The following is a 24,877-nucleotide window of genomic DNA, read 5'->3' on the forward strand; positions in this document are numbered from 1 at the left end:
AGTAGCTGGAATTACAGGCATACACCACCATGACTGGCTAATTTTTGTATTTTTAGTAGAGATGGGGTTTCACCATGCTGACCAGGCTTACCACAGGTGATCCACCGGCCTCAGCCTCCCAAAGTGCTGGGGTTACAGGCATGAGCCACCGCACCCAGCCTAAACATGGAATTTGTTTTTCAGTTCACCTTATACACATAATGAGAAGGTAATTTCATATAGTATTTTTAATAATTTTGTTTGCAAAACAGTTTTGACTGTGACCCATCGCATGAGGTCAGGAATGGAATTTTCCACTTGGGGCTTCATGTTGGTGCTCAGAAAATTTCAGATTTTGGATCATTTTGGTTTGTGGATTCTTAGATTAGGGATACTCAACCTGTATTGGTATTTATTGTATTAGAAACTAACACACATCTAAAAGATGTTCTTACTCATTTAAAACTAAACCCATTACATGTTAAATAGATAGGTAACATTTTTAATGAAAAATAACCGTTTGGTAAAACACAAAGTGTCATGAGAAGAGAGGCATCCTTTTACCCTTTGCCAGTCTCTGGAAGGCATGGCTTAACAGCCACAGTATTTCTGCTTCTCACACCGGCTCTCATTCATTCCATTTCACGTGGCCTCTGGAAAACTCCACTGTACTGCCGCGAGAGAAGGGCACATGACATTGTTCTATTATGAACAAAGATTGGACTTCATACAAAGGCTCTGGCTCCTCTTCCACGGACCCTTGTAAGGGTCTCGGGGACCGTCTGGGACCCCGAATCGCATTATGAGGACCACTGTTTTAGAAAAGGGTTTCTGTGTGGCTGAGGCCTGGGGGCTGATCACTCATTTGACTGATAGTCTTTTGTCAAAGGGCTACTTTCCATCCTCAAGTGCCCGTCAGTGATGGAGGGTTTCAGGCACGTCGTTGGTGAAGCTGTGTGTGCTTGGGTTAATGGTGGTGATGGTGGAAGATGTGCTTGGGTTAATGGTGGTGATGGTGGAAGAGATCTTTCCTTACCGAGTCTGGTACTGACATAAGGTTCTGGGGCTGTTTGTCACCTGCCCCGGGGATGCCCTGTGTAGGGCATAAGTCATGTTTCCTTCGTGGGGTTGCAGCCATCTGCCTGGGACCCCGCTGGCCTTTTGCTCTCTCGGGGGGCTCGTGGCGGTTGGTGCTTAATGATCCATTGAACCCAGTGTTTCATACTGTAAGTTAAATCCCTGGGCCTCCTGTGTGTGTCTGAATCTTTTTCTCTAAAATTCTTTTATTTCACAGCGAACGGAAACAAGTCTTGTTTTAGCTGGATGCCTCCTCCATTTGGACTCTTCATCTCCAGAGTTTATTTTACCAATAAGTTTGTACCTGCTAGACATCGTAGGCCAGAATGTGGATCTTTATCTGCTCTTACGCTTATGCAGGCTGGGCTGGCAATAAACACACCTGGGCATCTGCAAAAGGGCCTCAGTGCTGACATCTCTTTTCCTCCATGGAGAAAGTTCAGTGCTGACGTCTGTTTTCCTCCATGGAGAAAGTTGATGCTCTGTTGCTGCTAATGGACAATTGTTCTTGTGTGTTCATCTGTGTGTCTGTGTCTGCCAGTGCCATGCACATGACCCTGATGACCCTGGCTTGTGCTTGCGTGTCCCCCGCTGCCACGCGCATGACCCTGACGACCCTGGCCTGTGTGTGCGTGTCCGTCTGTGTCCCCCGGTGCCACGCGCATGACCCTGATGAACTGGCCTGTGCATTCGTGTCTGTGTGTGTCCCCCGGTGCCATGCACATGGCTCTGAAGACCTAGCCTTACTGGCTCCCACGGCCCCTCCTCTTTTTCCTCTTGGCCTCCGATCTTCTGAATGTTCCAGGTTGGGTGGAGGGAGTTAGAGCCTCAGATGGAATGGTGGCCTCAGCTCAGCAGAGCCTGTTTTGGCCTTGTTCAGCGTAAGCCTGTGGATTGTGTGAAATGCTTCCTATTTTATTCCTGTTACAACACGGTGAGGTGGAATTTTATCACTTTCAAGTGTAGAGTCCATTATGAAACTAAAGTATAAATCTGTCCCAACAAATTATGGGGGAAAAATACCTGAAGTCTTGCGCCATGTGGCCGTGTATCATAAAATGACACTCTTATAAAACCCAATAGCCAGACCTTGCACTCCACATTTCACTCAGGAAAACAGTGCTTATTAAACTCACTGTACAGACAGGAGTCAGAAATGTCATATAGCAACAGTTTGCTTTCTAAAGCTTAAAATTTATTCCGGTTTTACTTACACTAAATTCAAATTAAATTAATCATTTAATTACACAAATTAAAATGATTTCATATATATTTTGTCTGATAAAGCTGACTTAGTACCTCTTTGGGAATTCCCTGTTTTTTCTCCGTTTAAAATCTGCACTCTGTGTTTGCACCCTCGTGGATTCTGAAATAATTCTTTTCTGTTTCTGTGAGGTTTCTTTTAAGAGGAGTAGTATGGCGACTATTTCTCCTACATGTGCTGATTGTAAGAAAATGGTGGCAAGAACTATAAAATACTTCCTCACTGTCCAGAAAGTCCAGGTAAGATCCTGCAAGCTGAATGGACCAGTCAGATGGGTGTTATTGTTTGGATCGTTCTTGGTGCAAGAGGGCTTTGAGTCATTGGTCTGCACCAGTTTTTTATTGAATTATAAAATACATGCATTATAAAATTATAAAATACATGAGAAAAGTACACAAGCCAGGAAAAATACGCGGGTGCTGACTTTCCACAAGTGAAGGCTCTGGCTCCTCTTCCACGGACCAAGGAGCAGGCGTTTCGGCCCCCCACCGCTCCCTTGTTCTTCCTTCAGTGGCCATCCCCCACCCCTCCCAGGGGAACCTGTCTAGACGTCTCCCATCGCGGATTAGTGTTGCCTGTTTTCACATTTTATGCACATGGAGCCGTACAGTAGGTGCTGCAGCGTGTGTCTGCTTTTTCTCAACGTGGTGTTTTTGTGATTTATCTGTATCACTGCATATAGGTGTAGTTTGTTTATTTTTACTGCTGTATGGTGTTCTGTGGTATGATGATATCACAACGTATTTATTCACGCAGCTGTTGGCATGTTTGGGAGGTTTCTAGTTTTTAACTATTACAGATAATGCTGCCGTGTCTTTGTAGATGTCTTTTTGTTGGGTAGATGCCGAGGGGTGGCATTGCTGGGGCATGGCACTTGTATGTTTGGCTGTGGTACCTGCCACTGAGGGTTTCCCGCAGGGTGTGTGCCGTTCACTGTTTTGTGGCCGGCCAGCCACACCCTTACCAACACATAGTGTCCTTTCGTTTATAGAGTTTAGTCATTTTGGAGGGTATGGAGTGCTCCACCGTGGCTTTATTGCATTGCCCTGCGGTCACAGATGCGGAGGACCTTGTATGTGTTGATTGACCACTTGGAATCCTGTCTTGTAAAGGACCTGTTGATGTGTTTCGCTTATTTTTCATTCAGGTTGTCTGCCTTTTTTTCTTTTGTGATTTGTAGGAATTATTTATATATTGTGAATATCCGTCCCTTGCTGGGTGTATGTGTGGCAGGGTCTCTTCTATTTTGTGGCTCACCTTTTCTGTCTTCTGCATCTTTTGATAAACCAATGTTCTTAATTTGAGTGCAGCATAATTTATCATTTTCTTTCCTTTATGGTCAGTACTTTTTTAACATCTGTCTATCTTTGCCCACCTGAAGATATTTTTTGTTGTTGTCTTTTAGACCGGGCCTCATTGCTTACCTTTAACATTTAGGTTTGCGATCCAGCTCAGACTAATTTCCAGCATGGCGGGCTGTATGGGCTGCGGTTCATTTAGCATAAAAGGGCAGTTGACACAAGCACTGCATCTTGAAAAGATCCTGTTTTCCCTATGGATTTGGGGTGGAATCTTCACTATAATCAGATGACTCTGTGTTGGTCTCATCTTGGCATATTCTCCTTGGTTTACTTTAATTACACAAGTTTAGAAGAAGTCTTGATATTTGGTAGTGTGCGTCCCCCAAGCTTGTTTCTCTTCCAGATTGCTATTTCAGGTTCTTTGTGCTTCCATTTAAAATGTAAAATTGTCAGTTTTCAAAAAAAGTCTGCTGGGATTTTGATTGCGATTGCATTGACTGCCGATTACTTTGCAAAACATTGACATCTGAATCTCACTGCGTTTTCCAGTCCATGCACGTGGTACATTCCTCCATGTATTGAGATCTCTAATTTCACTTACGTTTTGTAGTTTTCTATATAAAATTCTTACATGTCTCTTGATAGATTTTGTCCTGGATATTTGCCAGTATTGTATGCTATTATACATGTTATCTTGTTTTCAAAGCTTATTTTGTATTTGCTTATTGCCGCTATGTAGAAATACAATAGTTTTTAATTTTGGTACATCATTAACCTTTTACGCAGCAGTCCTATGAAATTCACTTGGTTATTTTAGAAGTTATTGGTAGATGGTTTTGAGTTTTCTGTGTATACACTGTATCATCTGTGAAGAGTGACATTTTCTTTTCTAATCTTTCTGCTTTCTTTTCTTTTCTTGCCTTACTGCCCCGGCTAGGATCTCTGCCAAGGTGTTGAGTGGAAGTGATGCGAGTGGGTATCCTGGCCTCACTCCCTGTTTGGGGAAGGCTCTCTGTTGCCCAGGAGATGGTCTGTATTTGCTGTTCTGGACTGGGTTCTGCAGGCTGCTCTCCCTGTTTGGGGAAGGCTCCCTGTTGCCCAGGAGATGGTCTGTATTTACTGTTCTGGACTGGGTTCTGCAGGCTGCTCTCCCTGTTTGGGGAAGGCTCTCTGTTGCCCAGGAGATGGTCTGTACTTACCGTTCTGGACTGGGTTCTGCAGGCTGCTCTCCTTTGTGTGCCTCTGGGTTCTCCTTTTGGTTCTCTAGTGCTTGCCGTTCCTTCACCAGCATGGCAGGCTGAGGCCATGGTGAGCACTTTGAACCACAGTCACTGCCCGTGAAATGGGGCGGGGAGGGTCTGTGGTAAGGGACCAGGCTGGCCCTCCCCGCGCTGTCACGTTTCTTTGTGGTAGCTTGGTAAGATTTTTTAGAAGAATGTTCTCTGATGGATTTATAGCTGCTAAGACTTTTGCTCTTTGGAAGGTTTATGGCTTATTCCATGAAATTAAGTCAACTAAAATTTCAAAATTTCCAAGCTGCAGGAGGGAGGAACCATAGGTAACCTTAGACTCCAAATGTTTGGTGAAGCAAACACACCCACACTTAAGCGTTAGTGATGTATTTGCTTTCATTTATTCTGTGTGGAGCAGAAATGAAAATAAAGAGATGTCTTTATATAAATAGATGCCCAGTGTCAGAAACTGCTCACTTGGCAGAGTGACCATTCCCGTCTTGCTAAAGGTGCTTGTAAATTAATATCACAGGCTCTGAGGCTCAATGTGGACTTCTAGTGCATCTGGTAAGTTAGGGGAAAATACAGCCATAAAAGCCATTGTGTTTGGAAGTTGTAGTATGTCTGCATTCGTCTATTATTTATTAGAATGCATTTTAGTTAGGGATGTGCAGATATACATTTCAAATGCCTTTCAGAAACCAGTGGATTCTTGAGATCTTAGTAGCATGTGCTTTCCATGTGTTTTCTTAGAAAAGTGATCATTGTCGGTGTCTAATCTGGTTAGTGAAGTTATCATTAGACACATACATCAAGATAAAAAGAACTAGATCATGCTTCAGTCTTACTAAACCATTTAATTTGTAGTACGTTTTTATGTTGTGAGTGTTGCATTGGGCTGTTCAAAGACACACCACCTAAGGGGAAAGTGACGGAACGGGCAGAAGAGGAGAGGTATGACTAAGCCAGGCGGACAGCTGACTGACGGGTTCTCATCCCAGATCCAGTGGAAAAGACTCTGCTTTCCTCCTGGGCTCGAGATAGCACTGCTTTCTTTATGAGGGGTTTCATTTAGTTTTCAGCTGTAGAATTGTTTGTTCTTAACTCCTTAATTTTTCTCCTCTCTGCCCGTGATCTTCATGAAGATGTATGTGAAGTTTTTCTTTTAACCCAGATATTCTGAGGGCCAACAGCAGTTCCCTGCATTGTATGTGACTCTGGTTTTCTCATGGCAGCCCTCTGCAGGCTCTCAGAGGCTTGGGAGTCCTGAGGCTTAAAGTACCACAAACTTGTGAATTCCTGGAATCTTTGATATCAGATCCTTAAAACTTAACTCTAGCCGCCAGAAGGCAGAAAACGGTTTCTTTTGCAATTTGCTTTCAACTTGAGCCCCCTGTGAGGTAGTTTCTGAGGGGAATCCAGGAAGACCTTAAAAACGTTCATCCAGTTCACAGTTTTGTTATGTGCCTACTGTGTGCCTTGTGTCAGGGATTCAGCAGGAGGTCACATTCCAGCCAGAGACAGGCAGAGGGGCCGACAGATAATGAGAAAATAAACAACTACTTAATGTCAACATAGAATGAAATATCAGAAAAAGGAAAGAACTTGCAAGGGCAAGGAAGTAGGGTGACAGGAGTGAGCGTCTGGCGCAGGGCGGTCAGGAGCAGCTTCCGGGAGGTGGGACACGTGGGTGTGGAGGTGGAGAGAGAGGGACCTTTCCTGTGCTCACCTGTAGCCTCTAAGCCATCTGGAGAACTTCCATTTCCCAGACAGCATTGGCCCCAGAGCCTTTTTCCTGCAGCACACCAGGGATGCCGATGAACTCCAACCCAGTGCTTAGGTGGGGAGAAGAGAAGCAGGCTCAGGGGTGACAAGGCACTGGTCCAGGGTGCGAGAGCCCTCTGGGGTAGTGCCAGGGCCAGGTGGAGCTCGGGCGCCCCCACTCCCTGTCCAGTGCCCTGTCCTGAGGGGCCAGGTGGAGCTCGGGTGCCCCACTTCCTGTCTAGTACTCTTTTCCAAGCCAGGATCCGGGGATGCGAAGAAACACATGTCCTCGTTTGCTCTCAGCAGAACTTGCAGCCAGGCACGGGGCAGGTGCTCATCAGATAAGCCAGCACATGGGTCACAACAGACCCAGCCAGAGCCAGAACAGCTTGGAGTCCTGCTGCAGGAAGGTGGGGCGCCTGGGCAGACCCTGACAGTCCTGTCTGTGGCTGTTGGAGCTACTTTTTTAGTCCAACTGAGCATCATGGCTGCTGACTCAGTCTCCCCAGCTATAACACGGGAGCCGGGGTCTCCAGGTCCCCTTGCGACTGTCTGGCATCTGTCTGCCTGGTCCTATTTCCCCCTCTGGTAATGACACTTTAGCTTTCCTTCGAGAAATGACCCTTGTTCCCATTGGACTCACCTTGGTGGCGCTATCTGTCAGGGTGTCCTGGCCTCCCCAGTCAAGGGGTGTGGCTCATCGCAGGCCATCAAGTGTGGTTGGACAGTGTTCTGAAGGGATTCTCCGTTAATTCCTGCCTCTGGGTCCCTCCACCTGTTTTGCCAGCTACCCCGTTCCCTCCCAGGAGCTTCCTCTGTTTGCCTAGATTATCCAAAGTCCATTTCTATTGCTTGCAACCGTGAACTTCTAACAGGTGTCCCTTCGGTGCAACATGCCTGCTCTGTAAAACCTGAATTCTCACTTCCTTTGGCTCAAGCGCTCTGTGTTCTCACCGATTTCCAGAAGGAAGGGTTCACAGGCTGTGGGTCTGTGATTGATGCTCTGCCCAGCAGGTTCTGGAGCTGGCTTCTTAGCCTCCTCATGTCAGATGCACTCGTCTGCAGAGTCCCCCGTCTTCTGCTTCCTCTCTAAATCGCAGCTCCCACTGGCTTCCTCCCAGGAGGCTATGGGTGGGCCCTGGTGACCCGGCTCTCAGTGAGCCTTCACCAGAGCCACCAGGGAACGACCATTTCTGACTGAAAAGGAGACCCGGAGGCTGAGTATGTGACCGAGTGGAGGGGAATGTTTTCCAAGCACTCCCCAGTGGCTAGAGCCCCCCCTGCCAGCTCTGGGAAGGGGTCCCCGCCCAAGCTGCTTCTGTCATCTCAGCCCAGCCCCAGATCCTCTGTCCGGCTTAGAAGCTTGCAGTGGCTTCTGCTTCCCTCAGCGCAGAGGACACGATTCTGAGAAGCCCTCTTGTTTATGACACAGCCGGATTCTGGACACATCATGCCGTCACACGTATTTCTCATTAGCTTGGCTGTGCATTTAAACGTAAGGAAAAACTCACCTAGTAATAGGGTTGCACGGGTATACCCATTTTCAAAATGGTGCGGTTAACTTTTGGACATGTCAGTGTAGGTGGAAGGGGTACCGATGGAGCGTGAATGCCAAGGTGTTGGCTGGCGTCGAAGCTAGGGGCTGTGGGCTGTAACACGGTTCTCTTTACTTCGTGTGTGTTTGAAGTTTTCATAATATAAAAGCTTTTTGTTGTTTTTAAAGGGAAATTCATGTTAAAACCTGTGAAATCTTAAATTGCAAATATCAATATGAACACTTTTTTTTACTTAAAATATTTGTACTTTTTACATATCCAAAAAATAAACAAATGACTAAAACCAACCAGTACGTGGGGAACCCAAAATGAAATACATATACTAACCAAGGAATTTAACTCTCTTGCAAATGCACTCACCTGATAACTCTGGAAACCAGTGCCTTACCCTGGATAGGGTAAGGCTGAGAACAAGGAGAATCGTCTATAAATGGTGGTCTCGTGAATGTGTTTCTCATGTGTAGAGGTTAGCAATTCTGAAACGACTTGATGTGTGGACCAGAAATGAACAAATGAGAAAAGATACTGTAGCTAATAGGAACCAGGTTTCCCACTGTTAGAAAGATAGTTAATAAAAACAAGGAAAGGGGAAGACTAAACTCCACCTTGTAATGCTGGCGTCTGAGGTCTCGGTGTAGACTCGTGATTGTTCAAGTGTAAACTCGTGCGGAAATACTGAGGTGTGAGTGAGTACCTACGCACACCGCCTGCTAAGAGGGCCCTGCGCGCTCTGTTGCCCAGCAGCAGTGAGCACATCTAGCACTAGATTGGGTCTGAACACAGTCCTCCCAAACAAGGAACCAGGGTTCCCTGGAGAAGCCATTGATTCCAGGGCTGTGACAGGGACATCTTGTAAAATCAGAAAGGAAGAAATGCTGCCAAAAAAAAAAAAAAAAAGACTGGAGTGGAGGCTTGCCAGAAGAACATCTGAGCTGGCTTGCAGGAGCTCCCAATGGCGGGCGCTTTAGCAGCAACACAAATGGGGACAGTATTGGACTAATAACACAGAGGATAACGTAACTGTGAGTCCATACGAATGGAAGTAGATTACTGAGTCACTGGAAAGATGGAGCAGTGAAAGCTCATCCTTGCATTGGAATTCTAAGTAATAAGTGCAGAAAAAAGGAGGCGATTTGGATGTCACCACCAGGCAAACATCATGACAGTGAGTGTCACAGGCCGGCTGCCCTGATGGATCCAGGCCCACGAAGATGTGTGTTGCTGTCGTGTCTCTCTCTCGAATGAGCTTTGGTAGCTTGGGTTTTTCAAGGCATTTGTTTATTTCATCTAAGTTGTCAAATTCATTGGCATAAAGTTTTTCATAATATTCCCCATTGTCCTTTTAATATTTGTGCAATCTATAGTCAATTCCCACTCTTTTTTTTTTTTTGGCACAGAGTCTTGCTCTGTCACCCAGGCTGGGTACAGTGGTGTGATCTTGGCTCACTGCAACCTTGACCTCCTGGGTTCAAGCGATCCTCCTACCTCAGCCTCCCGAGTAGCTGGAACTGCAGGCGTGCACCACCACGCCCGGCTTATTTTTTAAATTTTTTGTAGAGACAGGGTTTCACAATGTTGCTCAGGCTGGTCTCGAACTCCTAAGCTCAAGCAAGACACCCACCTTGGCCTCCCAAAATTCTGCGATTACAGGTGTGAGCCACCACACCTGGCCCCCTCTCTCATTCTCGATGTTGTTAATCTTGTCTTTTCTCTTTATCAGCTCGGCTAGAGGTTTATCAATTTTATAGTCCCAAAGAATCAGCTTTGAGTTTCATTGATTTTTCTCTTTTCTGTTACATTGATTTCTTCTTATTGTTTTTTTTTTCTTATTTTGAGTTTAATTTGTTCTTTTTCTAATTTTTTAAAGTGAAATCTAAGGTCATTGAATCGAGGCCTTCTTTTCTAACACAGGCATTTGGTGCTTACGTTTCCTCCTCAGCACTGCAGATTTTTATATGTTGTATTTTCATTTTTATTTATTTCAAAGTGCTTTCTAGTTTCTTTTAAATTTTTTTCTTTGACCCATGATGTGTTAGTTTGCAAATACTTAGGATTTTCAGATATCTTTGTTATTGATTTCTAGTTTAATTTCAGTTTTGTCAGAGAACATACTTTGTATGACTTGACTTGTGTCCTTTTAAATTTGAGACTGGTTTTATGGCCCAGAAGATGTTCTATCTTGGTAAATGTTCTGTGCATGTTTTCAAAAAAGAATGTGAATAACGTGTATTCAGCTGTTGTTTATGGAAGTGTTCCATGAATGTCATTTTGGTCAAGTTGGGTGGTAGTGGTCGAGTCTTCTCTGTTCTTACTTATTTTCTGTCTACTTGTTCTAACAGTTACTAAGGGCAGGGTGTGAAAATTCCTAGTTATAATTGTAGATTTGTCCATTTCTTCTTAGGCTTTTATTATTTTATATTTTATTATGATTTTATTTTATACCTTGTGATGTTGGGATCTGAGGTCTCAGTATAGACTCATGATTGTTGAAATGTAAACTCGTGTGGAAATACCGAGGTGTGAGTGAGTACCTGCACACACTGCTTGCGTCAAGTATGAAGCTCTGCTAGCAGGTGCATACATGTTAGGACTATGTGTCCGCTTGGCGAACCAGCCCCGCTATCATTATGAAGTGGTCTTCTGTATTGCTGGTAATGCTCTTTCTTTAAAACTTACTTCAATATAAATATAACCATTACCGCTTCCTTTTTATTAGTGATGTGATATACATTTGTCCATCTTTTAATCTGTTTGTGTATTTTAAACATAACTTAAGATAGATTCCTTGTAAGCAGCACATAGTTGGATGTATAGTGCTTGGGGAAGATTGATTGTACCTTATAAAACACATAGCCTCCTCTCTCCAAATGCTTTTTAGTCTTCCTCACAAGATTCCTCTTTATACTCTGGGAAAGTGGGGTCTTGCTTTGTTATCCAGTCTGACAACCCCTGCCCTTTAAATGGGGTGTTCAGACAGTTTGATATGCTCACTGATATAGTTGGGTTTCGCTGTCCCTGATTCTATAACTTAGATGCTTTAATTCTTCCTTTTACTGTTCCATCAAACAGTTTTCACCTTTTTAAAAGGTAAATTTCTAAGTTTACTGGATGGATGTTTATTAGGACTATTAGATAGATAGATAGGTAGGTAGGTAGATTTTTAAACTGTGTCATGTTTTTCTTGAGTTATTAATTTTTGTAATACCTTGGTGATGAAATAGCATAGTTTTGAATAGTCTACTGCAACTTTTCTGTTTTTTTAGATAAGCCCTTGTGTTTTTCGTATACAGTTTTGCAAGAGCATGAGGTTCTTCCAAAACATTTCTATTATAGTGGAAACGCCTGTGTTCTGTTGAATCCACAGTTGGGAGAAGAATCCGTCTCTAGCTGTCAGTGCGATGTTAGGTGAAACCTTGCTAGACACTGGACATTTGGCTGGGAACTGTGCATGTCAGCTTGCCAGAACAGTAGCTTTGAGGAGCATAATTGACCAGTGTTAAAGTGAACACAGAGCAGGGTAGGAGTGAGCACACATAGCCTCTTGGCAATCCTCAGGTCTGGACTAGAGCTTATTCTTATTTGAGGATAAATAAACAGAAATAAACCTCACCTTTGGACCTGTCAAAAAAAAAAAAAAAAGATATCCCAGAATGTGTGGAAGAAGGAAATATCCTGAAGTGCAGAAGAATATGCCTCTGAAAATGAAATTAAATCAGGAAAAAACATTTTCAAAAGACTTTGGCCAAAAGAAGACCTAGCTCAACAAAGAGAGACAGAAGGTGATGCATGAGGAGGGACTAGGCCGAGCGAGAAGATGATGGGATGAGTTTAAAGGGAAGTGGTTGAGAACAAAGAGTTCATGGCTTAGTTAAAATCTGTATTTGAAACCATAAGGAGTAAAATGGATATTGTGGAAAATAGCAGCAGTGAAGTGAAGGACATACTTGAGAGGCTGCCTGGGAATGCAGAATAAACAACAGATGTGTCACCGGTGAAAGAGGCCAGATCTGATGGGGAGACTTCAGCCAAATAGCATAGGAACTCTGAAGAAGCCAGAACAAGTTTAACAAAAATAATAATTAATGACGTAATTGAAGAGCATTTTCCTGAGCAGAAAGAAGACTTATATTTGTTGAAAGAGTCATATTTTGAACAAAATAAAAGACTCTTATGTATCTTCTGACAACATTTTTGAATTTTAAGATTCAAGAAAAAAATACTAGTAGATTCCAGGCGGAAGGAAATGGCAACAATCACAACGTTAAAACTCAGCCCCCAAAGTTTTACCTGGAAAGAAGCTGTGGTTGAGCTGGACTTAAACTTCTCTACAATGTTGAGGGGGGAATGACATCCAAAGATTTGAGGGGTCATATTTCTGATCTAAGATTTTTATACCCAGCCAAGATGTTTTTTTGTGTGAAGGATACTGTCATCTGAGATTTGTGAGGGTTTGCAAAATATGCCATCTACATTCCCTTCAAGAAAATGTCTCTTTCTGACCAAGAGATGAATAAACATTCTGACCCTGAAGACAAGTAAGTCATTGTTGTTCCTAAGGAGATAACCAGATACAGAACAACAGTCATGAAGGTATTAATCAGAGATGTAGATACAATGAACATAAAATTGGAAAGCATCTAGAGAGACAGCCTTGGGGGCTGGGCTGATTCTTTACATGATGAATTGGTTAGAGTTCTTTGGTTATAAGCAATTCATTGACAAAAAAAAATATTCTAGACTAATTAAGAAAAGGAATTTGTCACATTTTTAAAGAAAGTTGAACACAGAAGCACTTGAGCTGGAATCAGCCAGGGACTCTCAGTGGTAGGAGTTCTGAGACTTGTCTCTTTTGGGTTCATCTAGTGACTGATCTATTGAAGAGGTAGGCCTTGGAAAGAGAACTGGACGAGCTCAGCTGGTGTCACATGCCACTCTTTGGCCTGACACTTCCTTGGGAGCATCAGGCTCATCCGAAGCTCCTGAAGTGGGGTGGGGCAGTTGTCTATCACACATGGGATAGGAAAGAACGAAGCTTACCAGGTATTGTTAATGCCATTGGAAAACGCCTGGCTTTAATATCAGCCCAGAGAACATGGCAGACAACTGTATCACTAGAGGTTCGTATGGGCAAAAGGCAAAGAAAAACAATGGCAAGGAAGCATGTCAGAATGTTACCGAGGGCTTGTCTCTGTGTGATGGCATCATGGATGACTTTTTAAATACTTGCCTGTGATGAGCATGTATTGTTTTTATAAGCAGAAAATGAAAAAAAAAAAAAAACTGTCATTACGAAGACAGAAACAGGAGGGAACTATTTTAGGTTATCATGTTACGTGAGGAATGTGGACTTTAGAATTAAATTCTGTGATTACACAGACATTGTGAATATGAATGTCTATGGATCGAGGCTGATGCAAGTGTGCAGTAATGACATTCTGTGGTGGGAATGTGCTGAAAGTGATTTTTCTTTTAAAGCATTTTATTTCATATTTATTTCATAAGCTAATATAACTTAGAATAAATTTATATTAGTTGGAAGATACTCTGCTTCCTCTCAAAAGCCTAATGTTGGGGAAACTTCTGGAATGAGTAAGGAAGCTGTCTCTAGATCAGAGATTTTGAACCAGGGAATGATACTGTCCCCAAGAGGACCTTTGGCACTCCCTGGAGACATTTTTGGTTGTCATGACTTGGAAGATGCTACTGGCATCTGGTGTGTGGAGGTGTGGAGGCCCAGGATCCTACTAAATGTTTTATAATGTGTATGGCAGCCCTACACCCCAACAACTAAATACACAAACCAAAATCCCAGTGGTGCTGAGGCTGAGAAACCCGGCTCTCCAGAGACATTTTTACATGTCTGTGATTTACTAACAAAAATCGCAACTGCTCGTATTTGTAGAAATGATTCCATATGAACTGTTCTATCAGTCCTTGGTCAGAACAAAGATACAGAAGGAAGTTGGTGGGGCAAAGTGGCTCATGCCTGTAATCCCAGCACTTTGGGAGGCCGAGGTGGGTGGATCACTTGAGGTCAGGAGTTCGAGACCAGCCTGGCCAACATGGTGAAACCCTGTTTCTACTAAAAATACAAAAATTAGCCATGCCTGGTGGCATGCACCTGTGATCTCAGCTACTTGGGAGGCTGGGGCAGGAGAACTGCTTGAACCCAGGGTGGTGGAGGTTGCAGTGAGCCCAGATTGTGCCACTATGCTGCCGCCTGGGAGACAGAGCAAGACTCTGCCTCAAAAAAAAAAAAAAGGAAGTCATCATTTCCCTAGTTGGATGTTGTTTTCCAGATCGGAACTTCCATGTTGTAACTCCAGTCTCTTTTCTCCTAACCTTGCAGGTTCATCTGCAGAAGCCAGCAGACGCCTCTGCTCTCCTTGTGGGTTACCTGGCTCATGAGACCTTGCCGGCGAGGCTCTGCGTTTGAACGTCTGTGACCCAGCCCTGACTGTCCCGGTACTTGTATGTGTTGGTGGGAGTTCGGGGCTCACTGGAGCTATCGTTTCCGTGGAAATTTTGAGCCATTTCGAATCACTTAAAGGAGTGGACGTTGCCAGCAATGAGCTCCCAAAGCCATCCAGGTAAGGCCTGGTCTTTTCTTCTCTGGGCACACAGTGGAGCTTTCTTTTCCCAAACTAGAATTTCTTGTGGCTGCAGCTTGCTTTCTGAATTCGAGACTTGTTTTTCTTGATAGTGGTCACCGTTGGTTTTTGACAGCACACAGTGCAGGATGGATAGTTTGTTCTTCCTCTTGGTGAAAGAAGAATGATAAAACCTGGGAGGATCTGGAGTCAAGTCTGCGGCCCTGGTTTGCAGGCTGACTTGAGTGGCACACAGGTTTTGTCGCTGCCAGGAGAGAAGTGCTTTTTGATGAGGGTGATGTTTAAAGGTTAGGTTGTGATGTGGAGAGCTGGTTTCTTGCCCAGTGTCTTTGTTGTTTTATGAGGGGTTGTGTGAGGGGTGGGAGTGCTCCTCCGACCGCGCGTCTGGGCTGCCCGGGAAGAAGCTCATGTTCCCATTCAGTTGGTGGCCGTGGTTGCTCCTGGTGTTTGAGTGCCTCTGTGAGAGGCTGCGCTCAGCATTTTACGTATAATTCTATATGCATTTAGTACAGCCCCAGATCATCTCAGGCCTGGAGGGAAGAAGGAACTTACCTGAGGTCCCACAGAGCAGGCAGGTCGGGGGCCCACGGGATTGGGGAGCAAGCCTGTCCTGCTCTGAGCTTCAGAAGCATGTCATGGGCCCGTCCATTTACGACTTCACACTGTCTGTCCTCGGAAAGTCACCGGGCGTGCGCCGTAACGAAACCTTGAGGCCCACCACCGACCTGCCTGAGTGTGGGGCTCCTGCACAGCCACTCCTGTGCTGCCCAGCCTCCTGCCACTTCCAGCGCACCGTGGCCTTCAAGGGCACTTAGCCATCGACTTCTGTCTTGCGTCCACCTGAGAGAGAAGACGGTGGCCACTGGACAGATGCTTGGACAGGCACCTGAGGCTCTGTTAGCCTTGGCTGTGGGTTCAGCTCCTTAGAGCAGAGGCAGAGGCTCAGGGTCTGGGTCACTCTCTTTGAGATTGCCTGGAACGCTTGCACACATCTTTCCCTGGGTGGAACCGGCTTTGTCTGAAAATTCCAGAGGGCAGGATTCCAGGTTTTTTTAGACATGGAAGTTTTATTGAGTTAAATTGTTTATGTATTGACTGATGTAAAGAAATGGTTTATGATGATTCCAAGACAAAATTAAGCGCTGTGGATCAAAGCGTCTAAACAGACATCGAGTGGAGCTGGCTGTCTCCCTCCTGCACCGGGCGGCTGTTGGGTGAGAACGCATCTTTTTTCTGTGTCTAAACATAGTGTTGTGTGTGTGAGCATTTTCATAGAGTATAATTCTACATGCAGGGCCCTATGTTTTACATTCTGTCCATTTTAATGTGTTATAAGCATCTTTTGGTATCAGTATGTGTGTAACTGTAACTTGCTCTTTTTGATCCCTTGCGAATAGATATTTATGTGGTTGTAGCAGTGTTTATACCAATCCCAAATTGGCATCAAACAATTATTATACATATATTTTGTAAACTTCTAAGTATCACTACTAGACAAGTTCCAGGAAGTGGAAGCTGGGTCAGCGGGCCCATGCACTTAAAAACAGCATTAGGTTCACTGTCAGATTGCTCCAGAAACCTCGTTCCAGCTGATCTTCCTAATTCCAGTGTAAGAGGATGCATATTTTTCATTTGTGCTGTACCAGCACTGGGCAGGTTCAGTCTCTTTCATTTTTGTCAGTGTGCTAGGGGAAAATTATTGTTTGAGTTCACTTGATTATTTTAATGGGGGTGCATATTTTTGTATGACTTGGTGTACACATAATCATAATTTGTACATACTCTGCAGGCATTTGAAGAGAAAGTATGCTCTTATGATTTTGTTTTAGTCTAAAGACATCTATATGTATATATCAATACTGTATTTAAAGTTCTTGGCTGGGCGCGGTGGCTCACACCTGTAATCCCAGCACTTTGGGAGGTCAAGGTAGGCGGATCACGAGGTCAAGAGATCGAGACCATCCTGGCTAACATGGTGAAACCCCGTCTCTACTAAAAATACAAAAATTAGCTGGGTGTGGTGGCGCAGGCCTGTAGTCCCAGCTACCCAGGAGGTTGAGGCGGGAGAATCGCTTGAACCCGGGAGGCAGAGGTTGCAGCGAGCCAAGATGGCGCCACTGCACTCCAGTCTGGAGACAGAGCGAGACTCCGTCTCAAAAAAAAAAAAGTTCTCTCATTTATATATATTTTATTTATATGTAGGAGGATATGTATGCTTTATATGTTATTTTATTTATATATTAACTCGTTATTTAAATCAGTATAGCTTATTTTTTTCTGTCTGCTTGATTTCTTGGAAAAGTGTGTTTTTCTACCGTGATTATAGTTTTGTAATATTCTTTTTACATTAATAACCATTTTTTGCTTTATATAGTTCAATGTTTTCTTCAATGCTTAAAAATTAATGACTGTTCTTTTGGTAGATCAGCTCTCTTATCAAAATACAATATATTTCTCTTTGTTTAATGTTTCTTTGACCAAGAGCTTACAGTGTTTCATGAGGTATTTCTACCCTTGGTTTCTTTTGGCTAACGAATATTTCTCCATCCACTTGTCTCTAACTTTTCAGGCTGTGTTCTTTGAGGCTCAGCTCTGGAAACCGCAGGGTGCTGGGTTTGGCCTTTTCTGTGGGAATTTCAGCCGCTGCAGTTCAGTCTGATCACCAGCCTGCCTGGGCCTGTCCTGCCCCTGTGAGTTGGGTTGTGTGCACCTCGTTACCACCCACGACCTCTCCATTCTCTGTCTCAGTGGGTCGGAGGCTGAAGACAGGCCGCGCTGGGAGGGCAGGGCTACCCCTCGGCCCAGCCCATTCTCTGCTCTCCATCTGTGGTGAGGGTGCAGCTGGGGTGGTTTGCCTGGGGCCTGAAGTCCGCTGGCTGCCTCCTCTGCCCTGTCCACTATCATCTTTCCCTGACGTGTCTGCCTTTCCTCCCAGAGGACCCTGGGCGGCAAGACCCCTTGTGCCAGAACACGCGCGTGCCACCACACGCACACACTGGCTGGTGGCCCAGCGGCCTGTGTCCATGTCTCAGGCCGGGGATGGGGCTTGCCCTGATCTGTGCCCTCCCTCCCATGCGAGGCCCACTTGCTGGTGTGGCTTCCCCAGCAGCTCCATCCCCAGAGAACTCTAGTTTCGGGAAGTTCCTCTGTGTTTCTTGTCAGCTGATGGCACCTGTTCATCCACTGCCAGGCATTGCTGGAAGTGCTTTCCAATCTTGTCTTTCATCATTTTAGTGGGTTTTGGGAAGAAGAGAAATCATTAATACTGAAGGATTCAGTCTGCTGTCTTGAGCGGGAAATTTCTAGGTGTGTCAGAGCACAGCCATGGAACCGCTGTTCCTTTTCCTTGAGCCAAGGAGCCGGGTCCTGGGCTGCCTTGCCATCACCGGGCAGTGCGGTGCTCGGGGCCTGCCTGGCCGTACCTCCCCTCCCTCCATGCGTCTCTTGTGCCGTCCTCTGCTGGCTGGCCCTGTTCTTCACCCTGCCTACCCGGCTCACTCTTGCCTGCCTGGCTCACCCTTGCCTACCCACCTGGCATGGGGCTCTGCTCCTGTGTGGCCTGGTGTGGGTGACCATGCTGCCCCTCACTCCCTGGGCAGTCCAGGCTGGGGGAGTCCAGCTGCCCGTGGGCCCCCTCTCACATTTGTAGTGTGACTTGGCTTTGCCCTGATGATGAAGTGCCCTTCTAGTGCGGCTTGCATGGCTTTCCTCGCCCTGTGTTCTGTGAAAGTCGTCTGCTGCTGGGTGAGTTTTGTGTTATGGTTTTATTGCTGTTCCCGCTGAACTTTGCCAGAGCCAGGCCCTGGTTCTCTGACGTCAAAGCTGCTTAACTGCTGGGATTTTATTGCTCTAAATAACGATTTCTAATGATGTGAGCGGCCTGAGGAAAGAACCTGGATTGACTTAGCCTGGAAGAGCTCTCCTTTGAAAGGAGGCCCTGGAGCCTTACACCCCTTGCCCGACCAGCCCTCCACACCCTCCCTGTGGGGATGCGCCATGCAGGGCACAGAGCCTCTGCCCTGAAGCCGAGTCCCCAGCGTGAAACCAGGAGCGTGGACAGGAAGCCTACAGGGGCCTGCTGGCAGGACAAGCCAAGGCTCCTTTTTCCTCCCATTCGCTTGTTTTCCTCCAAGGCCACTTCCCCAAGTCACTGTCCTTGTCTTTCCTTGTGGTTAAGGGCTTAGGATACTGGCGACTTGACTGGGCAGCAGCAAAGGCAGACGTTGTTACTTGGCCACCCACTTAACACTACCCTGTCCCTCCGGTGTCATTTACTTGCCCTTCTGGAACGTTTGTGCCTAGAGAAAGTCTTGCCCAGAAATGTTCTCAGTGTCAAGGAGCCCCTCAGTGGATTTGCCAGGACGTGTCTGTGCCACCCGGATGATGCCCTCAATAGGAAGCTGGTCGAGCAGGCAGTGGCGGGTAATTGGAGCATCCTCTCGCTTCTGGAATCTTGGTGGGAGGTACGGATAATGTTGAGTTCAAGACAAAATAAGTGGCCAGGCGTGGTGGCTGAAACCTGTAATCCTGGTACTTTGGGAGGCCGAGGTGGGCAGATCATTTGAGGTCAGGAGTTCGCGACCAGCCTGGTTAACATGGTGAAACCCCGTCTCTGCTAAAAATGCAACAGTTAGCCAGGCATGGTGGTGCGCACCTGTCGTCTCAGCTACTTGGGAGGCCGAGGCAGGAGAATCGCTTGAATCCGGGAGGTAAGATTGCAGGGAGGCAAGGTTGCAGTGAGCCGAGATTGTGCCACTGCACTGGAGCCTGGCTGACAGAGCAAGACTCTGTCTCAAGAAAAATAAAAAATAAAAAATAATAAAAAAAAGGATTTTGTGGGAAACTTGTGTAATTTAAGATCAGTGTTTTAATTTGGGCCATTCTATGATTTCTTAATATTCTGTTCAGTCTGAACTACCCCATCCACACAAAAGCAGCTAAAAAGTCTCTGTCAACAATAACTTGGTGATTAGTGACTTCATGGTAATCCAATTGCTTCAAACCACTGTTAAGTGTTAATCCTGTGAGTCTCAGGGAGAAGGCTCTCGCTCTGGGGGTGCTTCCAGTCCTCACGTTCTGACCTAACTTGATTTGATCTTGAATCTGTTTATTTTAACCATTGTGGCTGCCAAGATTATTATATTTTAATATAATAATTTTAATATATATAACATAATAACAATTTTAATATAGAAATGATCTCATAAAGATGCATTTTTATGGCATTTAATGCTGTGCAATGGTTGACTGTTTCAGGAATACCGCAGAGAGTGTGTGTGTGTGTGTGTGTGTGTGTGTGTGTGTGAGGGTGTTTTTGTGTTTTAGACACAATGTGTATGTGTTAGGGTGGGTGTGTGTTTTGCACAGGTTATGTGTGTGTGTTTTAGACAGGGTGTGTATGAGATAGGATGTGTGTGTGTTAGGGTGTGTGTGTTTTAGATAGGGTGTGTGTGTTAGGGTGTGTGTGAGAGAGTGTGTTAGGATGTGTGTGTGTGTTTTAGACAGGATGTGTGTGTGTTTTACCCACTGTGTGTATGTGTTAGGATATGTGTGTGTTTTAGGGTGTGTGTGGTGGTTTTAGACAGGCTGTTGGTGTGTGTGTTAGGCTGTGTGTTTAGACGGTGTGTGTGTCGGGATATGTGTGTGTTTTAGAGTGTGTGTGTGTGTTAGGGTATGTATGTGTTAGGGTGTGTGTTTTAGACGGGTGTGTGTTGTGTGTGTGTGTATGCGTGTGTGTGTGTTAGACAGGGTGTGTTTGTGTTTTAGTCTGTGTGTTAAGGTATGGGTATTTAGACAGGATATGTGTGTGTTAAGGTGTGTGTGTATGTGTGTTTTAGACGGGTGTGTGTGTTATGGTCTGTGTGCGTGTGTGTGTGTTAGGGTGTATTTGTGTGTTTTAGGGTGTGGTGTATGTGTTAGGGTGTGTGTGTGTTTTAGACTGTATGTTAAAGTATGGGTGTGTGTTTTAGACAGGATGTGTGTGTTAAGGTGTGTGTGTATGTGTGTTTTAGACAGAGTGTGTGTGTTTTAGACAGGGTGTGTATGTGTGTGTGTTGGGTGAGTGCATGAGATGGATGTGTGTTTGAGACGGGGTGTGTGTGTGTGTGTGTGTGTGTTAGGGTGAGTGCATGTGTGTGAGACGGAGGTGTGTGTGTTTTAGACAGGAGTGTGTGTTTTTTAGACAGGGTTGAGAGTGTTGTGTTTTACACAGGGTCTGCTTTGGATATGTGTGTGTGTGTGTTAGGGTCTTGCTGTCGCCCAGGCTGGAGTGTGGTGGTATGCACTGCAGCCTCAGCTTCCTGGGCTTCAGCGATCCTCCTACCTCAGGCTCCCTAGTAGCTGGGATCACAGGTGCATGCCACCACACCCAGCTAACTTTTAAAATTTTTTGTAGAGACTGGGTCTCACCATGTTGTCCAGGCTGGTCTCCAACTCCTGGACTGAAGCAATCCTGCCCCCTTGGCCTCCCAAAGTGCTGGATTACAGGCATGAGCCATTGTACCCGGCCAGCAATACTACAAAGTTTGAAGAGGCAGAAAAGGAATTTTGAAGACCTGCAGTTAACCCAAGACATTGATTCTGAGCTTCTGGTCGCAGGTGGGTTGCAGATTCTGAGCGTGACCCTTGCTCAGAAACAGGGTGGCGGGAGGTAATGAGAAAGCCTGGGAGCTGAGAGTGGCTTTGCGGGAGGCCCAAGAGGGCTCCCAGGAGGAGGGGGTGTGCAGGCAGCAGGTGCAGCCAGCTGGCAGGAGTCCAGGGGAGCTCGGACACGGAGACAGGGCCTGAGAGCACGCCTGGTGCCAGCTGGAGAAGAGCGTCTTCATGGCCCCTGCAATGGGCAGCCCTGGGGGTTCTGGGTAGGAGGGAGTGAGATTGAGCCCTGAGAACATGGGAGAGTAGACCAGCCCTGCATCACCTGGAGGTTTTAGAGAAGGACAATGGAAATGCCTTGATGGTTCAGGCTGATGTTGGGGTGAGAAATGCTTTTGATCCTCATGTACCGCTTGCTTCCGCTTTCTAAAGGAAAGGTTTCAAAAATACTTGTGTACGTTTTCTGACGCACAGCACCGCCTGTCTGAATGTGCATCCTCCCAGCCACCCGGCACGGGGCGTCTGCAGCTCTCAGATTGTCACTAGCCTGGATTCTCCATGCCATCATTATCTGGGATCTTAATCAGTCAAGGTTTGTTCTGGAAATCATGTAGTCAAGGACTTATTTTTCAACCTACTTTTTTTTTTGATCCTCAAATTGTGTTTTGTCTTTTAAAAATCACGAGTACTCAGTCATTCTGAAGAGCTCAGAAAATTCACTGTCAATGGCGCATTGATGGTTTGTTTTGGCAATTCTCTGGAAATTCTTACACAGTTTGTGGAACATTTGCATGTGTGTCCCTTTTTTAAAGCCACTATTGTAGAAATGCAAATTTCTGAGTTCTGAGATGCTGAATGTTGGATGATTAATGATATTGAAATTTAAGAATGAACTCCCGGTATGTATTTGACATAGAAAACTCGGTGTGAGAATCATTAGAAACCATTGAGCACAGCTTGGCAGGGAACAGAAAGGCTGTGATTGAGGCACCCGGTGGTGGGGGCAGGTCGCACGTGGACAGGTGTGCAGGTGCGTGGCTGCCTCCGGGTGCCAGGCTGTGTGAGGCAGGAGCCACTGCCGTCAAAGGTCTGGCTCTCCTTGACCATAGGTGTTCAAAACTCATCATAATAACACATCAACCTTGATGACTTGCTTGCTCCAAGTCAGCCCCTCTGCGTGTTTAAGAGAACGCAATGAACAGCAGGTTTGTTCTGAGGTTTGCTTTGCTGCTACTTCATTTGTGCTTGCATATAGCCTGTGGCATGAGCTGGACACCTTATTTCTGTTTTGTAGATGAGGAAACCAGTGTTACTGCTATTGAGTGCTTAGGTAGGCTGAGGCTGGGCAGCACATCAGAGGCCGATCTGGCACCGCTAGAACTGGTCACCTGCCCTCAAGGAGCACGCGCCTCCCTGCGGCAGAACGCTGGGCGCCTGGGACCTGGGAGGCATTGAGCCTCTCTGCTTGTGTGAGCTCCCTGGCCAGGGCAGGCAGGGCAGCAGGTATCCTGGCCCAGTGTGGTTCATGCCGTGAGAGGGCTGGGCTGGGCATGGAAGCCCCCTGAGGGATGTGGAGGCCAAGGGAGGCTGTCCCCCAGAAAGTTGCTGAGGCTGAAACAGCCCTGCGAGGAGGGTTGGTGGGCCTCCTGCCGGTCCTGCCCTGCCGTCTGGGGCCCTGTCCTGTAACGCAGGCTTTGTATCACAGTTGGTTTCGACGAGCGTGGGTTTTGCCATCAGGGAACTTTATCTGTCTGTCCTCTGTCTTTTTGTGAACTTTCTCTGAGCTCTCTTTGCCAGTCCTTAGAATGTTGGGACTGAAGGAGTGACTGGGTGATTTGCATAACCAAGCCAACTCTGAGATTTGGGCTGAAGCTTTCATGTTGTGGTCACTTGGCATCCTTCCCTTTGTTTATTTCATGAGAACATGGCAAAAAATGGGCACTGTGGGGAAAATTATAATGAAAATTACAGTTAATTTTAAGAAATTAAAATTCAGACAAAAATCAACTGAGGCATATACCTAAACTTTTTTGAATTATATCTGACCTTGAGTTTTTAAACTGGTCTGCTTTCAGCCACCTAATCAATAAGACACTGGGAGTGCTGGCCCTGTAGGAGTGATACGCAGTGGTGGGGACGGAGGCCTTGGCGTGTTATTTTCATGTTTGCTTCTCTCTCCGTCCCCCTTTTTAGGAAAACAAATACAAATAGAAAAGACAAATTCTGCCTCTCAGGGAGCACAGCTGATCCGGAGACCGAAGCGCATAGGTCAGGCCTTTGGGAGTGCCCTGGAGAGCGTAGGCGGCTGTTTCCCTCCAAGATGATGCTGGGCCTGCGGGCTCTTGGTTGTCTGTGAGGGTCCTGAGCCCGGCGGGCTCTTGGTGGCTTTGTTCGCACTGGACCCCAGGCTCCCTCGTCTCCCTCAGCCCTCACTGTACTCTCCTCCATCTCTGCCCCCGTCCCCTTGCTGCCTTTCCTTCAGTGCTCCAACCCAGACTCAGGACCCAGTGTGGTTCTGTGCTGACATGCAGCTGTAGAGCTCCTGGGATTTTACCTTGAAACGCAGTATTCAAGATGACTATCATTTCCTAGCTTTCACCAAGACTCTGTACGTTCAAAAGGAGTAGTAAAACTTACTGTAGCGTATTTGTTTTTTACAAAATACATAAATGACGTAAATGTACTTATTTTTGTTCCATTTGAAATAGCATTTATAAAGAATGAGGTAAAGTTGGTCTGCGTGTCTTAATGTTCATTATTTAGTGATGGTCATTAACTGGGGGAGTTTTTTTTTCTGTATATAACTACATTCTCAAAGGTTCAAATTAACTCTTTGAGTTTGTATCCACTTGAGATGTCAGGGTTTGTTATTGTGAAGCCATTGTCTTCAGAGCTTTTCCCTAAAAGGAGTTTTGTGATTGGGGCCAGTTTTTAAAAAAATTTTTAATTTTAAATGCTTAGACCGTTTTCTTAGAAGATTGCATCCATAATCTGGTTGTTTAGGTGATGTCTGCATTCGTTCAGCCTGCTATCATAAAATACTTCATGGTGGATGATATGTAAATAACAGAATTTTCTTGCTCACAGTTCTAGGGGCTGGGAAGTCCAAGATCAAGGAGCTAGCGGACTTGGTGTCTGGTGAGGGCTGCTCTCTGCTTCATAGATGATACCTTCTTGCTGTGTCCTCACCTGTTGGAAGGGGTGAGGGGTCTCACTTGAACCTCTTTAATAAGAGCACTAATCCTATTCCTGAGAGTCCATAACTTAATCGCTCCCCAGAGGCCCCACCTCTTAATACTATCACATTGGGTATTAGATTTTAGTACATGAATTTTGGGGGGAACACCAACAGTCAGACCACAGCAGCTGCTAACTAAAGCCAAGAGAATACGTTTCGTTATAAGAGCTAATGGTTTTCTTTCAATTAGTTTGCATTCATAGCCAAGGATATTCCTTTTTAAATATCTATGAGTTAGCCTAGGAAATATGTAGAAATTGGATG

The 24,877-nt window shown here is 45.6% G+C and overlaps 1 protein-coding gene across 1 annotated transcript in view; it reads left to right on the forward strand.

The window, feature by feature from the left end:
• Positions 1-24,877, forward strand: part of HDAC4 (histone deacetylase 4) — a 344,484-nt gene that overhangs the window by 33,285 nt on the left and 286,322 nt on the right. Inside the window, exon 2 of the mRNA XM_011929582.1 lies at positions 14,523-14,763. Within this exon, the coding sequence (XP_011784972.1) occupies positions 14,742-14,763 (22 nt within the window). The 5' untranslated portion in view covers positions 14,523-14,741. The remainder of the gene's footprint in view (positions 1-14,522; positions 14,764-24,877) is intronic.

This window comes from Colobus angolensis, unplaced genomic scaffold, assembly GCF_000951035.1.
Source record: "Colobus angolensis palliatus isolate OR3802 unplaced genomic scaffold, Cang.pa_1.0 Scaffold82, whole genome shotgun sequence".
Lineage (NCBI taxonomy): Eukaryota > Metazoa > Chordata > Mammalia > Primates > Cercopithecidae > Colobus > Colobus angolensis.